Below are 14,124 nucleotides of genomic sequence, written 5' to 3'. Positions count from 1 at the left end.
ATGAGGATTAAACTCACAGCCTTTTGATTTAGAATAGATCCAAGTATTACAAATATTATAATCTGCGAGGGTTGCATTTTTTAATATGGTAAGGTATGTAATATTTTTACTTCAAACCAGTCGTGTCCTGTTGCTTCAGTAAATTTGCTGTATTACAGCAGTGAGTGAACAGCTGTCATGCTTAGGATGCAGTGTGACTTCAATAAACAAAAACTACACTCCAGGCCATGTAAGCAATGCCACTGGAGATCTACTAATTTCATTAAAATATGTGGAATCAGGTGAGCAGCTTCTGTTAAAGAGGAAAAATACCTATTTTGTGATGGATTGGCATCCTATCTGTCAATAGTAATTAATCTCTGAGGTGTTCTGTGAGGTTGAGGTCATAACTCAGATCCACTCCAATGATTCTGCAGCAAGATCATATTTCCATTTGTTAACCCTACAATCCTGGAACAACACACCACCAGCAGACATCGGTAGATCAGGGAAAAGATTTAGTTACTAGGCAATAGCTGATGTCTACATCTGTTGCTGTGCATTTTAGTAATACCATAGTTCAAGATTTTAGTACACATTATATATTTTAGATAGACTGACAAATTAAGAAATATGAACAAAACTTATATAATCAAAACGTTTGGGACAGATCAAAAACCCATTTGAATACGTGGAGCTATGTTTATTTTTTAAGAGTAGTGTACATCAGAATAGGCTACATTTTTCAACCAAAATGACTGATCCACTCTTAATTGAGTTTTGACCTATCTGGTTTTCTCGAGTTTCAATTAACTCATCCTTTAGAATTGTATCAATTGCATATAATGCAGAATTTTTCAGCCAGAGTGCATTGCTTTGAGAAGCTTGAGGTGTAGGTTGAGTTGCTTTATCTTTTCTCTTTGTAACTGTTCCAATTATTTAGTGTTGTTTGAAACTTTTTGTATCTTGTTACTGGGTGTGCCTTGTTGCTTTTGTAATCTAGCTGACATTTTGTTTTGACTTTGTTTAGCAGAACCATTTTTATTTGTTATAAAATTTGACTAAAAATATTGCAGATTGTTTTCAACATAATACGAAGATACCACTAATCATTTAATTTTCAAAGAGTACTTCTATCAGGGGACAGGGTGGCACAATTGTAACCTTATTGGGCCAAATTTTGCTGTAAAAATAATGGTGAGGCCACCAGTGCTCACTGTTATTTATGTGCAAACCGGAAAACAATATCCGGCGACTGCAGATGCGCAGTTAAACGCGGAAAACCAGAAATTGCTCTCTGACATGCGAAGCTCCTCCAAAAGCTACGCAAAAATGGCATCTCGCTGTCTGGCTCTCCGTTCAAATGTATTGAATGGCATGAAGTTCCTGACTGGCGTAGCAGATACGGACTAAACTCACCAACAAAAGATAAGTGAAGTCATTTCAACTTAAGTACCATTTTAACAGAGTGGTGAGTCTTAATTACTGCCAGACAACCTCTCTGGCACTGAAAATTAACTTTACAAGTGTGATTTTAATTATTGTTGGAGATTTTTTTTTTAATTAAATACATTTTTCCTTTACTTTTTCTTTTGTCTCTTTTATCTCTGACTCTTTCTTACCCTCTCTTTATTTTGCTTTCTGTAACCTGATTTGACATTGAATTCACTATTCTAACTTACACTTCTTGGTTCTGACTCTATGCTGTTATTAATGATGCTTTAATTTGATTGGTTAAGGAGATACACAGCTGCTTGCCCTGTTCACACAGGTTCCAGATGCCCTATGGAGGGCGCCGTGCTTTTTGGACCTCTAATTTCCAGAAACTTGCTGTGCAAAAGCTCATTGAAAGACTCGCACTTGCCCATAGACTAACGTACGACTGGCGCCGTTCGTTCGTCGCTCACAGCAATATCCGGCCCATTATCTTTTCACCTTTGCTACCTACTATTTAATCCAGCTCAGACTGAAAGTCTCTCCATTTGCTATGAAAGGTTAGAAACATAGAATCATAGAATGGTTACAGCACAGAAAGAAGTCATTTGGCCCATCGAGCCCATACTGGCTCTTTGTAAGTGCAATCCCCCGCTCTTTCCCCGTAGCCCTGCAAATTTTTTCCCTTCGAGTATTTACCCAATTCCTTTTTGATAACCATGATTGAATCTGCTTCCACCACCCTTTCAGGCAGCACATTCCAGATCATAACTACTGGCTGCATGAAAAGGTTTTTCCTCATGTCATCTTTGGTTCTTTTGCCAATCGCCTTAAATCTGTGTCCTCTGGTTAGAATCATAGAAGTTTACAACATGGAAACAGGCCCTTCGGCCCAACATGTCCATGTCGCCCAGTTTATACCACTAAGCTAGTCCCAATTGCCTGCACTTGGCCCATATCCCTCTATACCCATCTTACCCATGTAACTGTCCAAATGCTTTTTAAAAGACAAAATTGTACCCGCCTCTACTACTGCCTCTGGCAGCTCGTTCCAGACACTCACCACCCTTTGAGTGAAAAAATTGCCTTTCTGGACCCTTTTGTATCTCTCCCCTCTCACCTTAAATCTATGCCCCCTCGTTATAGACTCCCCTACCTTTGGGAAAAGATTTTGACTATCTACCTTATCTATGCCCCTCATTATTTTATAGACTTCTATAAGATCACCCCTAAACCTCCTACTCTCCAGGGAAAAAAGTCTCAGTCTATCCAACCTCTCCCTATAAGGCAAACCATCAAGTCCCGGTAGCATCCTAGTAAATCTTTTCTGCACTCTTTCTAGTTTAATAATATCCTTTCTATAATAGGGTGACCAGAACTGTACACAGTTAAAGAAGCATATGGGATCCTGGGCTTTACAAATAGAGACAGACAGTACAAAAGCAGGGAAGTTATGTTGAACCTTATATAAAATGCTGTTTTGGCCACAACTGGAGTATTGTGTCCAATTCTGGGCACTGCACTTTAGGAAGGATGTGAAGGCCTTTGAGAGGGTGCAGAAAAGATTTACTAGAATGGTTCCAGGGATGAGGGACTTCAGTTACATGGATAGACTGGAGAAGCTGGGGTTGTTCTCCTTAGAGCAGGGAAGGTTAAGAGGTGATTTGATAGAAGTGTTCAAAATCATGAAGGGTTTAGATAAAGTAAATAAAGAGAAACTGTTCACATTGGCGGAAGGGTTGAGAACCAGAGGACACATTTAAGGTGATTGGCAAAAGAACCAAAAGTGACATGAGGGAAAACATTTTTACGCAGCAAGTAGTTATGATCTGGAATGCGCTGCCTGAAAGGGCGATGGAAGCAAATTTAACCGTGGCTTTCAAAAAGGAATTGGATAAATACTTGAAGGGAAAAAATTTGCAGGGCTATGGGGAAAGAGCGGAGGAATGGAACTAACTGGATTGCTCTTACTAAGAGCTGGCATGGGCTCAATGGGCTGAATGGCCTCCTTCTGTGCTATAACCATTCTATGATACACTCTTACATCAATCACTCCCAGGGCAGGTACAGCATGGGTTAGATACAGAGTAAAGCTCCCTCTACACTGCCCATCAAACACTATCAGGGCAGGTACTGCATGGGTTAGATACAGAGTAAAGCATCCTCTGCACTATCTGAACAGGAATAGTCCATTTCGCCTCTCGAGCCTGTTCTGCCATTCATTGGGATCATGGCTGATCTGTGACCTAACTCCATATACCCATCCTAGCCCTATATCCTTTAATACCTTTGGTTAACAAAAATCTATTAATCTCAGATTAAAAATTAACAATTGAGCTAGCATCAACTGCCATTTGCAGAAGAGAGTTCCAAACTCAGAGTAAAGCTTCCTCTACACTGTCCCATCACAATTTGACACTGAGCCACATGCGATATTAGGACACGTGACCAAAAGCTTGGTCAAAGAGGTGGGTTTTAAGGAGCATCTTAAAGGAAGAGAGAGAGCTTGAGAGGTGGAGAGGTTTAGGGAGGGTATTTCAGAGCTTAGGGCCTAGGCAGATGAAGGCATAGCCACCAATGGTTGAGTGATTAAAATCGGGGATGCACAAGAAGCAAGAATGGAGGAGCACAGAGATCTTGGAGGATTGTAGGGCTGGAGGAGGTTACAGAGATAGGGAGGGGCGAGGCCATGGAGGGATTTGAAAACAAGGATGAGAACTTTAAAATCGAGGAGTTCCTGGACCGGGAGCCACTATAGGTCAGCGAGAACAGGACTTGGTGCAAGTTAGGATATGGACAGCAGAGTTTTGGATGAGCTCGAGCTTATGGAGGGTGGAAGATGGAAGGCCCGGCAGGAGAGCACTAGTATAGTCGAGTTTAGAGGTAACAAAGGCATGGATGAGGGTTTCAGCAACAGATAAGCTGAGGCAGGGGTGGAGATGGGTGGTGTTACGGGAAGTAGGTGGTCTTGTTGGTCGGAAGCTGATCTCTGTCAAATAGGACGCAAAGGTTGCGAACGGTCTGGTTCAATCTTAGACAGTGGCCAGGGAGAGTGATGGAGTCGGTAGCTAGGGAATGGAGTTTGCAGCGGGGACCAAAGACAATGGCTTCGGTCTTCCCAATATTTAGTTGGAGGATATTTTGCTCATCAGTTAAGCAGTGTGACAAATGAGAGGCGGTCGAGAGAGGTGGTGGTGAGATAGAGCTGGGTCTAGAGTTGGGAAATTACACTAGTCTATAGTTAAGGATAGAATGACTGAACACCTTGAAAATTTTCAGCTAATTAGGGAGAGCCAGCATGGAATTGTAATGAGTAGGTCATGCCTGATGAACCTGATTGAATTTTTTTGAAGAGGTGACTAAAGTAGTGGGCAGGGGAATGTCTGTGGATGTTGTTTATATGGACTTCCAGAAGACGTTTGATAAAGTCCCACATAAGAGACTGTTAGCTAAAATTGAAGCTCATGGAATTGAGGACACATTATTGACCTGGTTAGAAAATTGGATGAGCAGTAGGAGACAGAGTAGAGATAGTGGGCAGGTACTCAAATTGGCAGGATGTGACTAATGGTGTCCCACAGGGATCTGTGTTGGGGCTTGCTTCAGTTATTCACTATCTATTAACGACTTAGATGACTGGATAGGGAGCCACATATCCAAGTCTGCTGATGACACAAAGATAGGCAGCATTGTAAGCAGTATAGCTGGAAGCATAAAATTACAGAGATATTAATAGATTAAGTGAATGGGCAAAACTGTGGCAAATGGATTTAAATGTAGGCAAGTGTAAGATCATCCACTATAGACCTACAAAGGATAGATCAGAGTACTTTCTAATTGGTGAAAAGCTCGAAATCAGTGGAGGACCAAAGAGACTTAGGGATCCATGTACATAAATCATTAAAATATCATGGACAGGTATAGAAAATAATCAAAAAGGCTAATGGAACACCGGCCTTTATATCTAGAAGACTAGAATACAAGGGGGTAGAAGTTATGCTACAGCTATGCAAAGCCCTGGTTAGACTGCACCTGGAGTACGGTGTCAGTTCTGGGCACCACACCTTAGGAGGGAGTGCAGTGTAGATTTACTAGAATGATACCTGGATTCCAAAGGTTAAATTACGAGGAGAGATTACACAAACTAGGGCTGTATTGAAGAATTTAGAAGAATAAGGGGTGAATTGATCGAAGTTTTCAAGTTATCAAGGGGAACTGATAAGGTAGATAGAGAGAAACTATTTTCCGCTGGTTGGGGAGTCTAGGACTTGGGAACATAGCCTAAAAATTAGAGCTGGGACTTTCAGGAGTGAAGTTAGGAAACACTTCTACATGCAAAGGGTGGTAGAAGTTTGGAACTCACTTCCACAAACGGCAGTTGATGCTAGCTCAATTGTTAGTTTTAAGTCTGAAATTGATAGATTTTTGTTAGCCCCATATCCCCTAATACCTTTGGTTAAGGCGGGTATATGGAGTTGGGTCACAGATCAGCCATGATCTCATTGAATGGCAGAACAGGCTGGAGGGGCTTAATGGCCTACTCCTGTTCCTATGTCCCATGTTCCTATGTTCATGTGGTATCTGATGTGTTTTTGGATGATGTTGCCGAGGGGCAGCATGTAGATGAGAAATAGGAGGAGGCCAAGGATAGATCTTTGGGGGACTCGAGGTAACGATGCGGGAACGGGAGGAGAAGCCATTGCAGGTGTTCCCTGGCTACGACCGGGATAGATAAGAAAGGAACCAGGCGAGCGCGGTCCCATCCACCTGGGCGATGGTGGAGAGGCTTTGGAGGAGGATGGCGTGGTCAACTATGTCAAAGGCTGCAGACAGGTCAAGAAGGATGAGGAGGGATGGTCACAGTCACATAGGATGTCATTTGTGACTTTGATAAGGGCCGTTTCAGGGCTGTGGCAGGAGCGGAAACCTGATTTAAGGGATTCAAACATGGAGTTGCGGGAAAGATGGGCATGGATTTGAGGCGACAACACATTCAAGGACTTTGGAGGGGAAATGGAGGTTGGAGATGGGGTAATAGTTTGCAAGGACAGAGGGGTGAAGGGCGGGTTTTCGAGGAGGGGTATGATGATGGCAGATTTGAAGAGGAGGGGGACAGTATACTTGAGGAGAGGGAGCCGTTAACATTATCAGATATCATGGGGGCCAGGAAGGGAAGTTGGTCAGCAGTTTGGTGGGAATACGGTCGAGGGAGCAGGAGATGGGTCTCATGGTCACGATGAGCTCGGAGAGGACATAAGGGGAGATAGGAGAGAAACTAAAGAAAGATGGGAGTTCGCGGCTAGGGCGGGGGGATCCTTAGGGGAAGTTTGGCTTGGTGGGCTAGTGGAAGGGAGGGAAGCAGCAGAGGCAGCTGAACGGATGGTCTCAATCGTCATGACAACGAATTCCATGAGCTCCTTGCACTTTTCGTTGGAGGTGAGGGTGAAGGGGGCAGGGGAGAGGGGATTAAAAAGACGGTTTGTAGTGAAGGGAAGCCGGGGGCTTTCTTTGCATTCCAGGAAGATCCTGGAATAGCGAGCAGTTTTGGCAGAGGAGAGCAGGACCCGATAATGCTTTATGTGATCCAGCCAAATCTGGCGATGAATGGCATAACCAGTCGTCTGTCATAAATGTCCAAGTCTGCGTATTCAGCGTAAAAACTTACATCCTGTACCTATTCCTTCCCACTCCCAAAATGTTTACTGTTAGCAAGGGATGATTTAGTCTTCCAAAATGTAATCTCTTCAAGGATAGTGATAGCTGAATGAACTATCTCAATCCTCAATCCGTTCACTGTTTCAAATTCACAAGTGAATAAAATTGATCTGAATGTTGTTGATATTTTTGCTCATTAGGACAAGGTGCTGGAGTTTGAGAAAGGAGTTTGCAGGAGGGTGCAGCATTGTAGTTCAAATGGAGGGGTGGGGCCATGGAGGGATTTTAATACCATGATGAGAATTTTAAATCTAAGGAATTGGGGGACTGGGAGCCAAAGAAGGTCAGGTTTCTGCTTGAGGTTCACACTCACGCTATGGATGAAAGATGAAAGTAAATGAGACTCAGACTTCCAGTTAACTGAAATGCTTTGAGGTATGGGAACGGGCCCTCAATACCACCACCTGCAGCAAACCAAGTTGGGGCTGTGTATCATATATACAATGATGGACGGTAAAGATTAATTGCCTAATTTGAAGGGCAGATTTCTCATTGACCTGGCCAACATTCCTCCCTCAACCAATCCCACCAAAAAGTCTGACAATGCTGGAAAGTTTCAGCAACTCAGTCAGCTTCTGTCGAGAGAACAGATAAGTTAACATTTCAGGTGTAACCTCTCACCAGAACTGGAAAAAATTACAAATGTGAACAGCATTTAGAAACAAAAGTGCCAAAGGGAAAGAGAAATAGAATGACCTGTAAAGTGCTTGAAAGGAAGAACTCTAATAAAATAAATTTATTTTAAAAGCACAGAATGTGTAAAAGCTAAGGTGCTGGGCGGTAAGGCAGGTCTGAAATGGGAACAAGAAAAGTTGGCAAAATGGAACAATCCAGCAGTCTAAGGAGAAAAAAGCAGCCTGACACCATTGGTACAGACTGTCCTGCCAGCACATTGTTCTGATAGGGAGGGTCCCCACCCCAAGCACCAACCCGAAGGGTTACATCTGAAACGTTAACTTGTCTGTTCTCCCTACAAAAGCTAACCGACCAGCTGAGTGTTTCCCTTGCTAACTGTTTGTTTCCCAGTATTTGCAGATTTTTTGCTTTTACCACCCAAAACAAGCTAAGTAACCCGTCATAATATTTGTGCATTTGCTGTAAGAAAAATAATATTTGCTTACAAAACAGTGCACTTTAAAGGAATTCATTGTACGTAAAATGCTTTGAACCATTTCTGAGAGACATGAAGTACTAAATAAATGCATGTCTTTCTGTGCATTATTGTAGAATGAAACGATTTTTGTTGAACTGTTGTGAGTAACCCCAGTGCTGAGACTTTAAAGGCTTTATACTCAGTTGCATGATCAGCAACTTCTGAGCTTTTTATTAGTATTGCTTTGTGCATTACAGAACTGATTTTTATTTCTTTTGTTTGGGTATTCTACTGCATTAAACATGATCCCCCATTGTGTTGCGCTTGCATGCAGTGATCCTACAATTGCAAATTCTACATTATGATCTTTCTCCTAATGCAAATACCCTGCTAGCAGACTTTTAGTATAATGGTCAGTGTGCAAAGCTACCTATCTTTTGGTAGGGGTTTATGAAGTTTTCCAAATTAGCGATACTGGTATATGGTCACTTCAGTGCTTGCATTGCTGTAATATCACCTGCTGAAATTGTGCACTTTTCGTTGAAAGCATATGTCAAAAACTTGCTATGGTGGGTTAATAAAACTTTATAACTTTTGAAGATTTAATTATTTAAAAACCTTTTATATTGAATTGAAAATACTAGTGAAAGTACTCTGACATGATTGTCTTGGACCACACAATTGCTGTATATCACATTCCAACATTCTGTATTTTAAATTCTGCAGATAGCAATCATGACTGTGACTCTGTTCCCAATTCGTCTCCTGCTAGCTGCTTTCATGATGTTGCTGGCTTGGCCATTTGCATTCCTTGCTGCGTGGGGGCGTATTGAAAAAGAACCCGAGAAACCAATGAATTTGTGGAGAAAGTGAGTAAATAGAATTTATTTTCCTAATGTGCGACTAATTGGTGAGACCTTTATTGATTAATACGTATAAAAAGCATCAAAGTTAATTATGTGGACCATAGCATTCAAATAAGGAATCAAACAAAATGCAGTATAGCAAAGTAATAAATATTTTTGGAAAGGTGGATTAGAGGAAACTTTGTTGCAATTTTTGTATTTGTTTGCATTTCTGCTTTATTTACCTTGTCTTCATTTCATTTTCTTCTCAATATCTAATTTATAAAATTCAAGGTTTCCTATTTGTTTGTCACATTTGTTTCCTGTTGTCACAAGAGATGTATTTATTTAAAGATGCATGGTTTTCAACACTATTGTTGGTTTTTGGGGTATGTTACATGTGAAGGCTCTGGTATTTTTTTTCCTCCTCTTGCAGGTCCTTCCTAAGCCATCCAAAGGACATGTTGGGCATTGTAACAGCTTACTTGGGAGGCATAGGAACAGCTTACTTGGGAACATCTTTTGCAATTTTCTATCCTTGATTGGCTCATTACACAGCACAACTAAAATCAAGGAGTTTGTGGCTTGGCTGCTTCAACCTGCATGCCTCCTCTGTGATTAACACCCAGCAATATATAATTTGTATCTATTCCACAGCTGTGCCAAACATTAAAATTTACCATATGATAATCATTTGGGGATCTGCAAAATAAGAAAAATGTATTTAGAAAGTGGTATGAATGATGGAACTCGGATAAAGTTAAGAATTTCTTCCTCATAGTTTGAACTTCAAGAATTGACAATCTCTTTCAACCTCTTGTAGCCATTTCCCATTCATCCTGATTGTTTTATTCAATTACAGAACCAAGAAATTCCCTGACAACTAAATAGCAACCTGTCTAATCTTTTTATGTTGTCCGCATTTTGAAAATTGTTTTTTTTTTCAGTGAAAGGGATTCTTTGTGGATATCACAGTTTCTATTGGCATTTACTTTTTGTCTCCATTTTGGGTAAGACTGAGATATGAACATAAGAAATTAACGAGCAGGAAAAGACCAGCCAGTCCATCAAGCCCGCCCCACACCATGATGGCCAGAGCATCATGACTAAACACTTTGCCGCCGCCCCCCTCCACTTCTCCCCTCGCAAATAACATGGGTTATTTACAAAAATGAAAAATACTTGAAGTTTAAATTGAGTTTCGGGAGGATAATTTGTGGAGATACAAGAGACCATTTTAGTTTACACAATGATGGGAACCTGCTCTTTTAAGCAGTTCAATTAACCATTTTTGCTTCACAGTTGTAAAGTTGTCTTGAATTTACAGCTATTCTGAATCAAAGTGTACAGCCAAGTACCTCTATGCATATACCAGTATTCAAATTAAAGTATGGCAATTATGGTTGTCAGAGTTTCCCATTTTACAACATACATTTTTACTAGAATTCATACATTTTTGTTGTGCTGTAACCTGTGCCAAAATGTAAAATTTAGGGCTATAAATGAAATATTATAAAAGCTGGCTCACTGTCTGATATTGTATTTGTTGCCGGTAACTTCCATACGGAAAAAAATTGAAGATTGACACATAGAAAAATAGAAAATAGGAGCAGGAGTAGGCCATTTGGCCCTTGGAGCCTGCTCCGCCATTCAGTATGATCATGGCTGATCCTCCATCTCAATACCATATTCCCGCTCTCTCCCCATACCCCTTGATGCCTTTTGTGTCTAGAAATCTATCTAGATCCTTCTTAAATATATTCAGTGACTTGGCCTCCACAGCCTTCTGAGGTAGAGAATTCCACAGGTTCACCACCCTCTGAGTGAAGAAATTTCTCCTCATCTCAGTCCTAAATGTCCTATCTGGTATCCTGAGACTGACTCCTCATTCTGGACCACTCCAGCCAGGGGAAACATCCTCCCTGCATCCAGTCTGTCTCGCCCTGTCAGAATTTTATATGTTTTAATGAGATTCCCTCTCATTCTTCTAAACTCGAGTGAATACCGGCCGAGTCGACCCAATCTCTCCTCATACGACAGTCCTGCCATCCCAGGAATCAGTCTGATGAACCTTTGCTGCACTCTCTCTATGGCAAGTATATCCTTGGGTAAGGAGACCAAAATTGCACACAACACTCCAGGTGTGGTCTCACCAAGGCCCTGTATAACTACCGTAAGACATCCTTGCTCCTGTACTCAAATCCTCTTGCAATGGAGGCCAACATTCCATTTGCCTTCCTAACTGCTTGCTGCACCTGCATGTTTGTTTTCAGTGACTGGTGTACAAGGACACCCAGGTCCCTTTGTACACCAACATTCCCCAATCTATCACCATTTAAATAATACTCTGCTTTTCTGTTTTTCCTTCCGAAGTGGATAACTTCACATTTATCCACATTATACTGCATCTGCCATGTATTTGCCCACTCACTCAACTTGTCTAAATCGCCTTGAAGTCTCTCTGCATCCTCCTCACAACTCATGATCCTACCTAGTTTTGTGTCGTCAGCAAACTTGGAAACATTACATTTGGTTCCCTCATCCAAATCATTGATATATATTGTGAATAGGTGGGGCCCAAGCACTGATCCCCACGGTACCCCACTGGCCACTGCCTGCCATCCTGAAAAAGACCCATTTATTCCTACTCTCTGTATCCTGTCTGTTAACCAATTTTCAATCCATGCCAGTATATTATTCCCAATCCCATGTGCTTTAATTTTGCACACTAACCTCTTATGTGGGACTTTATCAAAGGCCTTCTGAAAATCCAAATAAACCACATCCACTGGTTATCCCTTATCTATTCTACCAGTTACATCCTCAAAAAACTCCAGTAGCTTTGTCAAACACAATTTCCCTTTCATAAATCCATGTTGACTTTGTCTAATCCCGTTGATATTTTCTAAGTATCCTGTTATCACATCCTTTATAATACAGACTTGGGAGGAGAAATACTGTGAAGCTTAGAATTCAATGCTACCACATTTTTTTCAAAGCTGTGCAATATCTCTTCAATCTGAGATGCTTTGTTCTTGACCTCTGCATTTATTGTTTGTTTATGCATTTGTTGTTTGTTTACAATCTATAAACCAGGCTATCAGAATTTTCATTAGTTATGCTTTCTTCATTAGATCGGTTACAAAAATTGTTGAGGGTGCCAGGCTAGAGAGAGACTTGATTCTGCTTGGGTTTAACATGTGCTACCTCCAGTGAAACCTACTCTGAGATTAAATCATTTCATAACAGTATGGAATCGCTAAGCACAGTGCAGTGAGCACATTATAGTGAAAGTTTAGTACATGTTAAATAATAGACATCTGTAGGTGAATTAAAAGCTTAATTCATTTACAGTATTCAGAAAATATTTCCAAACTGCTTGTTTCATTGACATTACTTATGTCATCTTAACCCCAAATTGAATTTTAGCTTTATAACTTGTTCATTGCATGATGCATATTTCCTTTGATATACTGGAAACTATTCCTTGGTTAAACTGCAGTGTCAGAAAGGACTTTCGTACCATTCTGTTATCATCCTTTTGCACAGCACCAAATTATTAGAATTACTTAAAGGCATCTGCTGCTTTCAGCGGAAGTGAAAGATGAGAAATACAGCACGTTGCCTGGGAAAAGCTTGACCTCGCAGCTTTGTTTTAAAACTTGATTGCCTGTATCTCTCTCTGTTTTATTATCCCCCAGTGTTCACAACCTGAGGGGAGGGCTGTACGAGACATGCCCTGCCGAGTACCTGGGACAAGTGACCTCCTAACACAATGGATGGGAGATGTTTATCGATTACCAAGATAGGTTAACTAATTGCTTATTGTTTAGAGTCTTTGGGGGAATTAGCATCTAGCCACCTCGTTTCGGTGCCTTTTGTTTGAAAATATTTTGCTTTAAAATGCAACCCGTAAATTTGAACTTTTTTTTCCTGAAATCTTTGCTGTGCAAAAATGGTCAAACAAAAATCCCTAAACGTGGCTAAGGTTTAGTGTCCATCCTTCTACTGGATGTTAATCCCAGTGCTGAATGTAAGTGCATGCTTGGTACCAATTGAAATTTCAAAGAAAACCATTGTGCATTAATGTTCTCTCTTCCCAACCCTCCTATTGAGATGTAAATTTGGTGTTATGAATTTACCCTAGAGGAGATGCACTTTAGCTACATTGGCCAACTAATGTTAGTGTTTCTCAATTCAAAATCATATATCCACTAATATAACATTACATGGAAGAGAGTTTCAACTTGCTTTTCAGTGCTATTTTATTTTTAATTGAAAACATGCAAGTATTAAATATAACCCAAACCCTAGCAAACAGTCCTATGATTTCTCTAATGGTAAAGCTCATGAAATTATCTTTGCAACTTCATCACTTCCGAATTAACCAGTCAATCTCGCTTGTGGAGCTGTTTACAGCATACTGCAGACCCCTGGCACTTTGATCCTCCTGTCAAAGCAATTATCTTGTGAAACAAATGCATCTCTGGTTGTAGTGAAGAAAGAAATAATGTTGGCAAGTACGGCAGCTGTTACAGTGATGGACCTCTGAACACCTACCTTCTAGAAAAGAAATGGTGGGTTTAAGGATGCAGTACTGTATTTTACAATCTGAGAATTTACAATTTCTTCCTCTAGCTTGCAAAAGTACCTCATTTTCTGGATGAGAGGGAAGGGGAGGATAAAAACATGTAACGGCTGACAAAATCTGACTTCCAGCCATGTTTCGATTTGTCCTGTTCTGCCCTACTGCAATCACAGTAATTTTTAGAGGCTTATTGGTAGCATGTCTTTCTATTTATGTAACACAATGTTTTTAATTGAGGATATACACACACATATTGTGTACTGGTGCATGTGTAGGTTTAGTAAAAGTTTTAGTCCGTTTGACCACATCACAGACCAGCTTGAACCTATCCTTGTCAAAAGTCTGCGCATATGCACTTTTAAATATGGTTTACTGCATAAGAATCAGGAGCAAGAACTCTGGATGATTTTTCCCTCAACCAACTTTCCTTCCCACCCCACCCCCCACAATGCTCAAACCCATGCTTACTG

At 40.8% G+C, this 14,124-nt stretch overlaps 1 protein-coding gene across 1 annotated transcript in view; it reads left to right on the top strand.

Moving 5' to 3' along the window:
- LOC137339595 (lysophosphatidylcholine acyltransferase 1-like) overlaps nt 1–14,124 on the top strand; it is a 183,706-nt gene that overhangs the window by 71,251 nt on the left and 98,331 nt on the right. Inside the window, exon 2 of the mRNA XM_068001907.1 lies at nt 8,948–9,090. Within this exon, the coding sequence (XP_067858008.1) occupies nt 8,948–9,090 (143 nt within the window). The remainder of the gene's footprint in view (nt 1–8,947; nt 9,091–14,124) is intronic.

The sequence above is a fragment of the Heptranchias perlo genome, chromosome 2 (genome assembly GCF_035084215.1).
Source record: "Heptranchias perlo isolate sHepPer1 chromosome 2, sHepPer1.hap1, whole genome shotgun sequence".
Taxonomy (NCBI): Eukaryota; Metazoa; Chordata; class Chondrichthyes; order Hexanchiformes; family Hexanchidae; genus Heptranchias; species Heptranchias perlo.
This window is presented reverse-complemented; position numbering and strand designations above follow the sequence as displayed.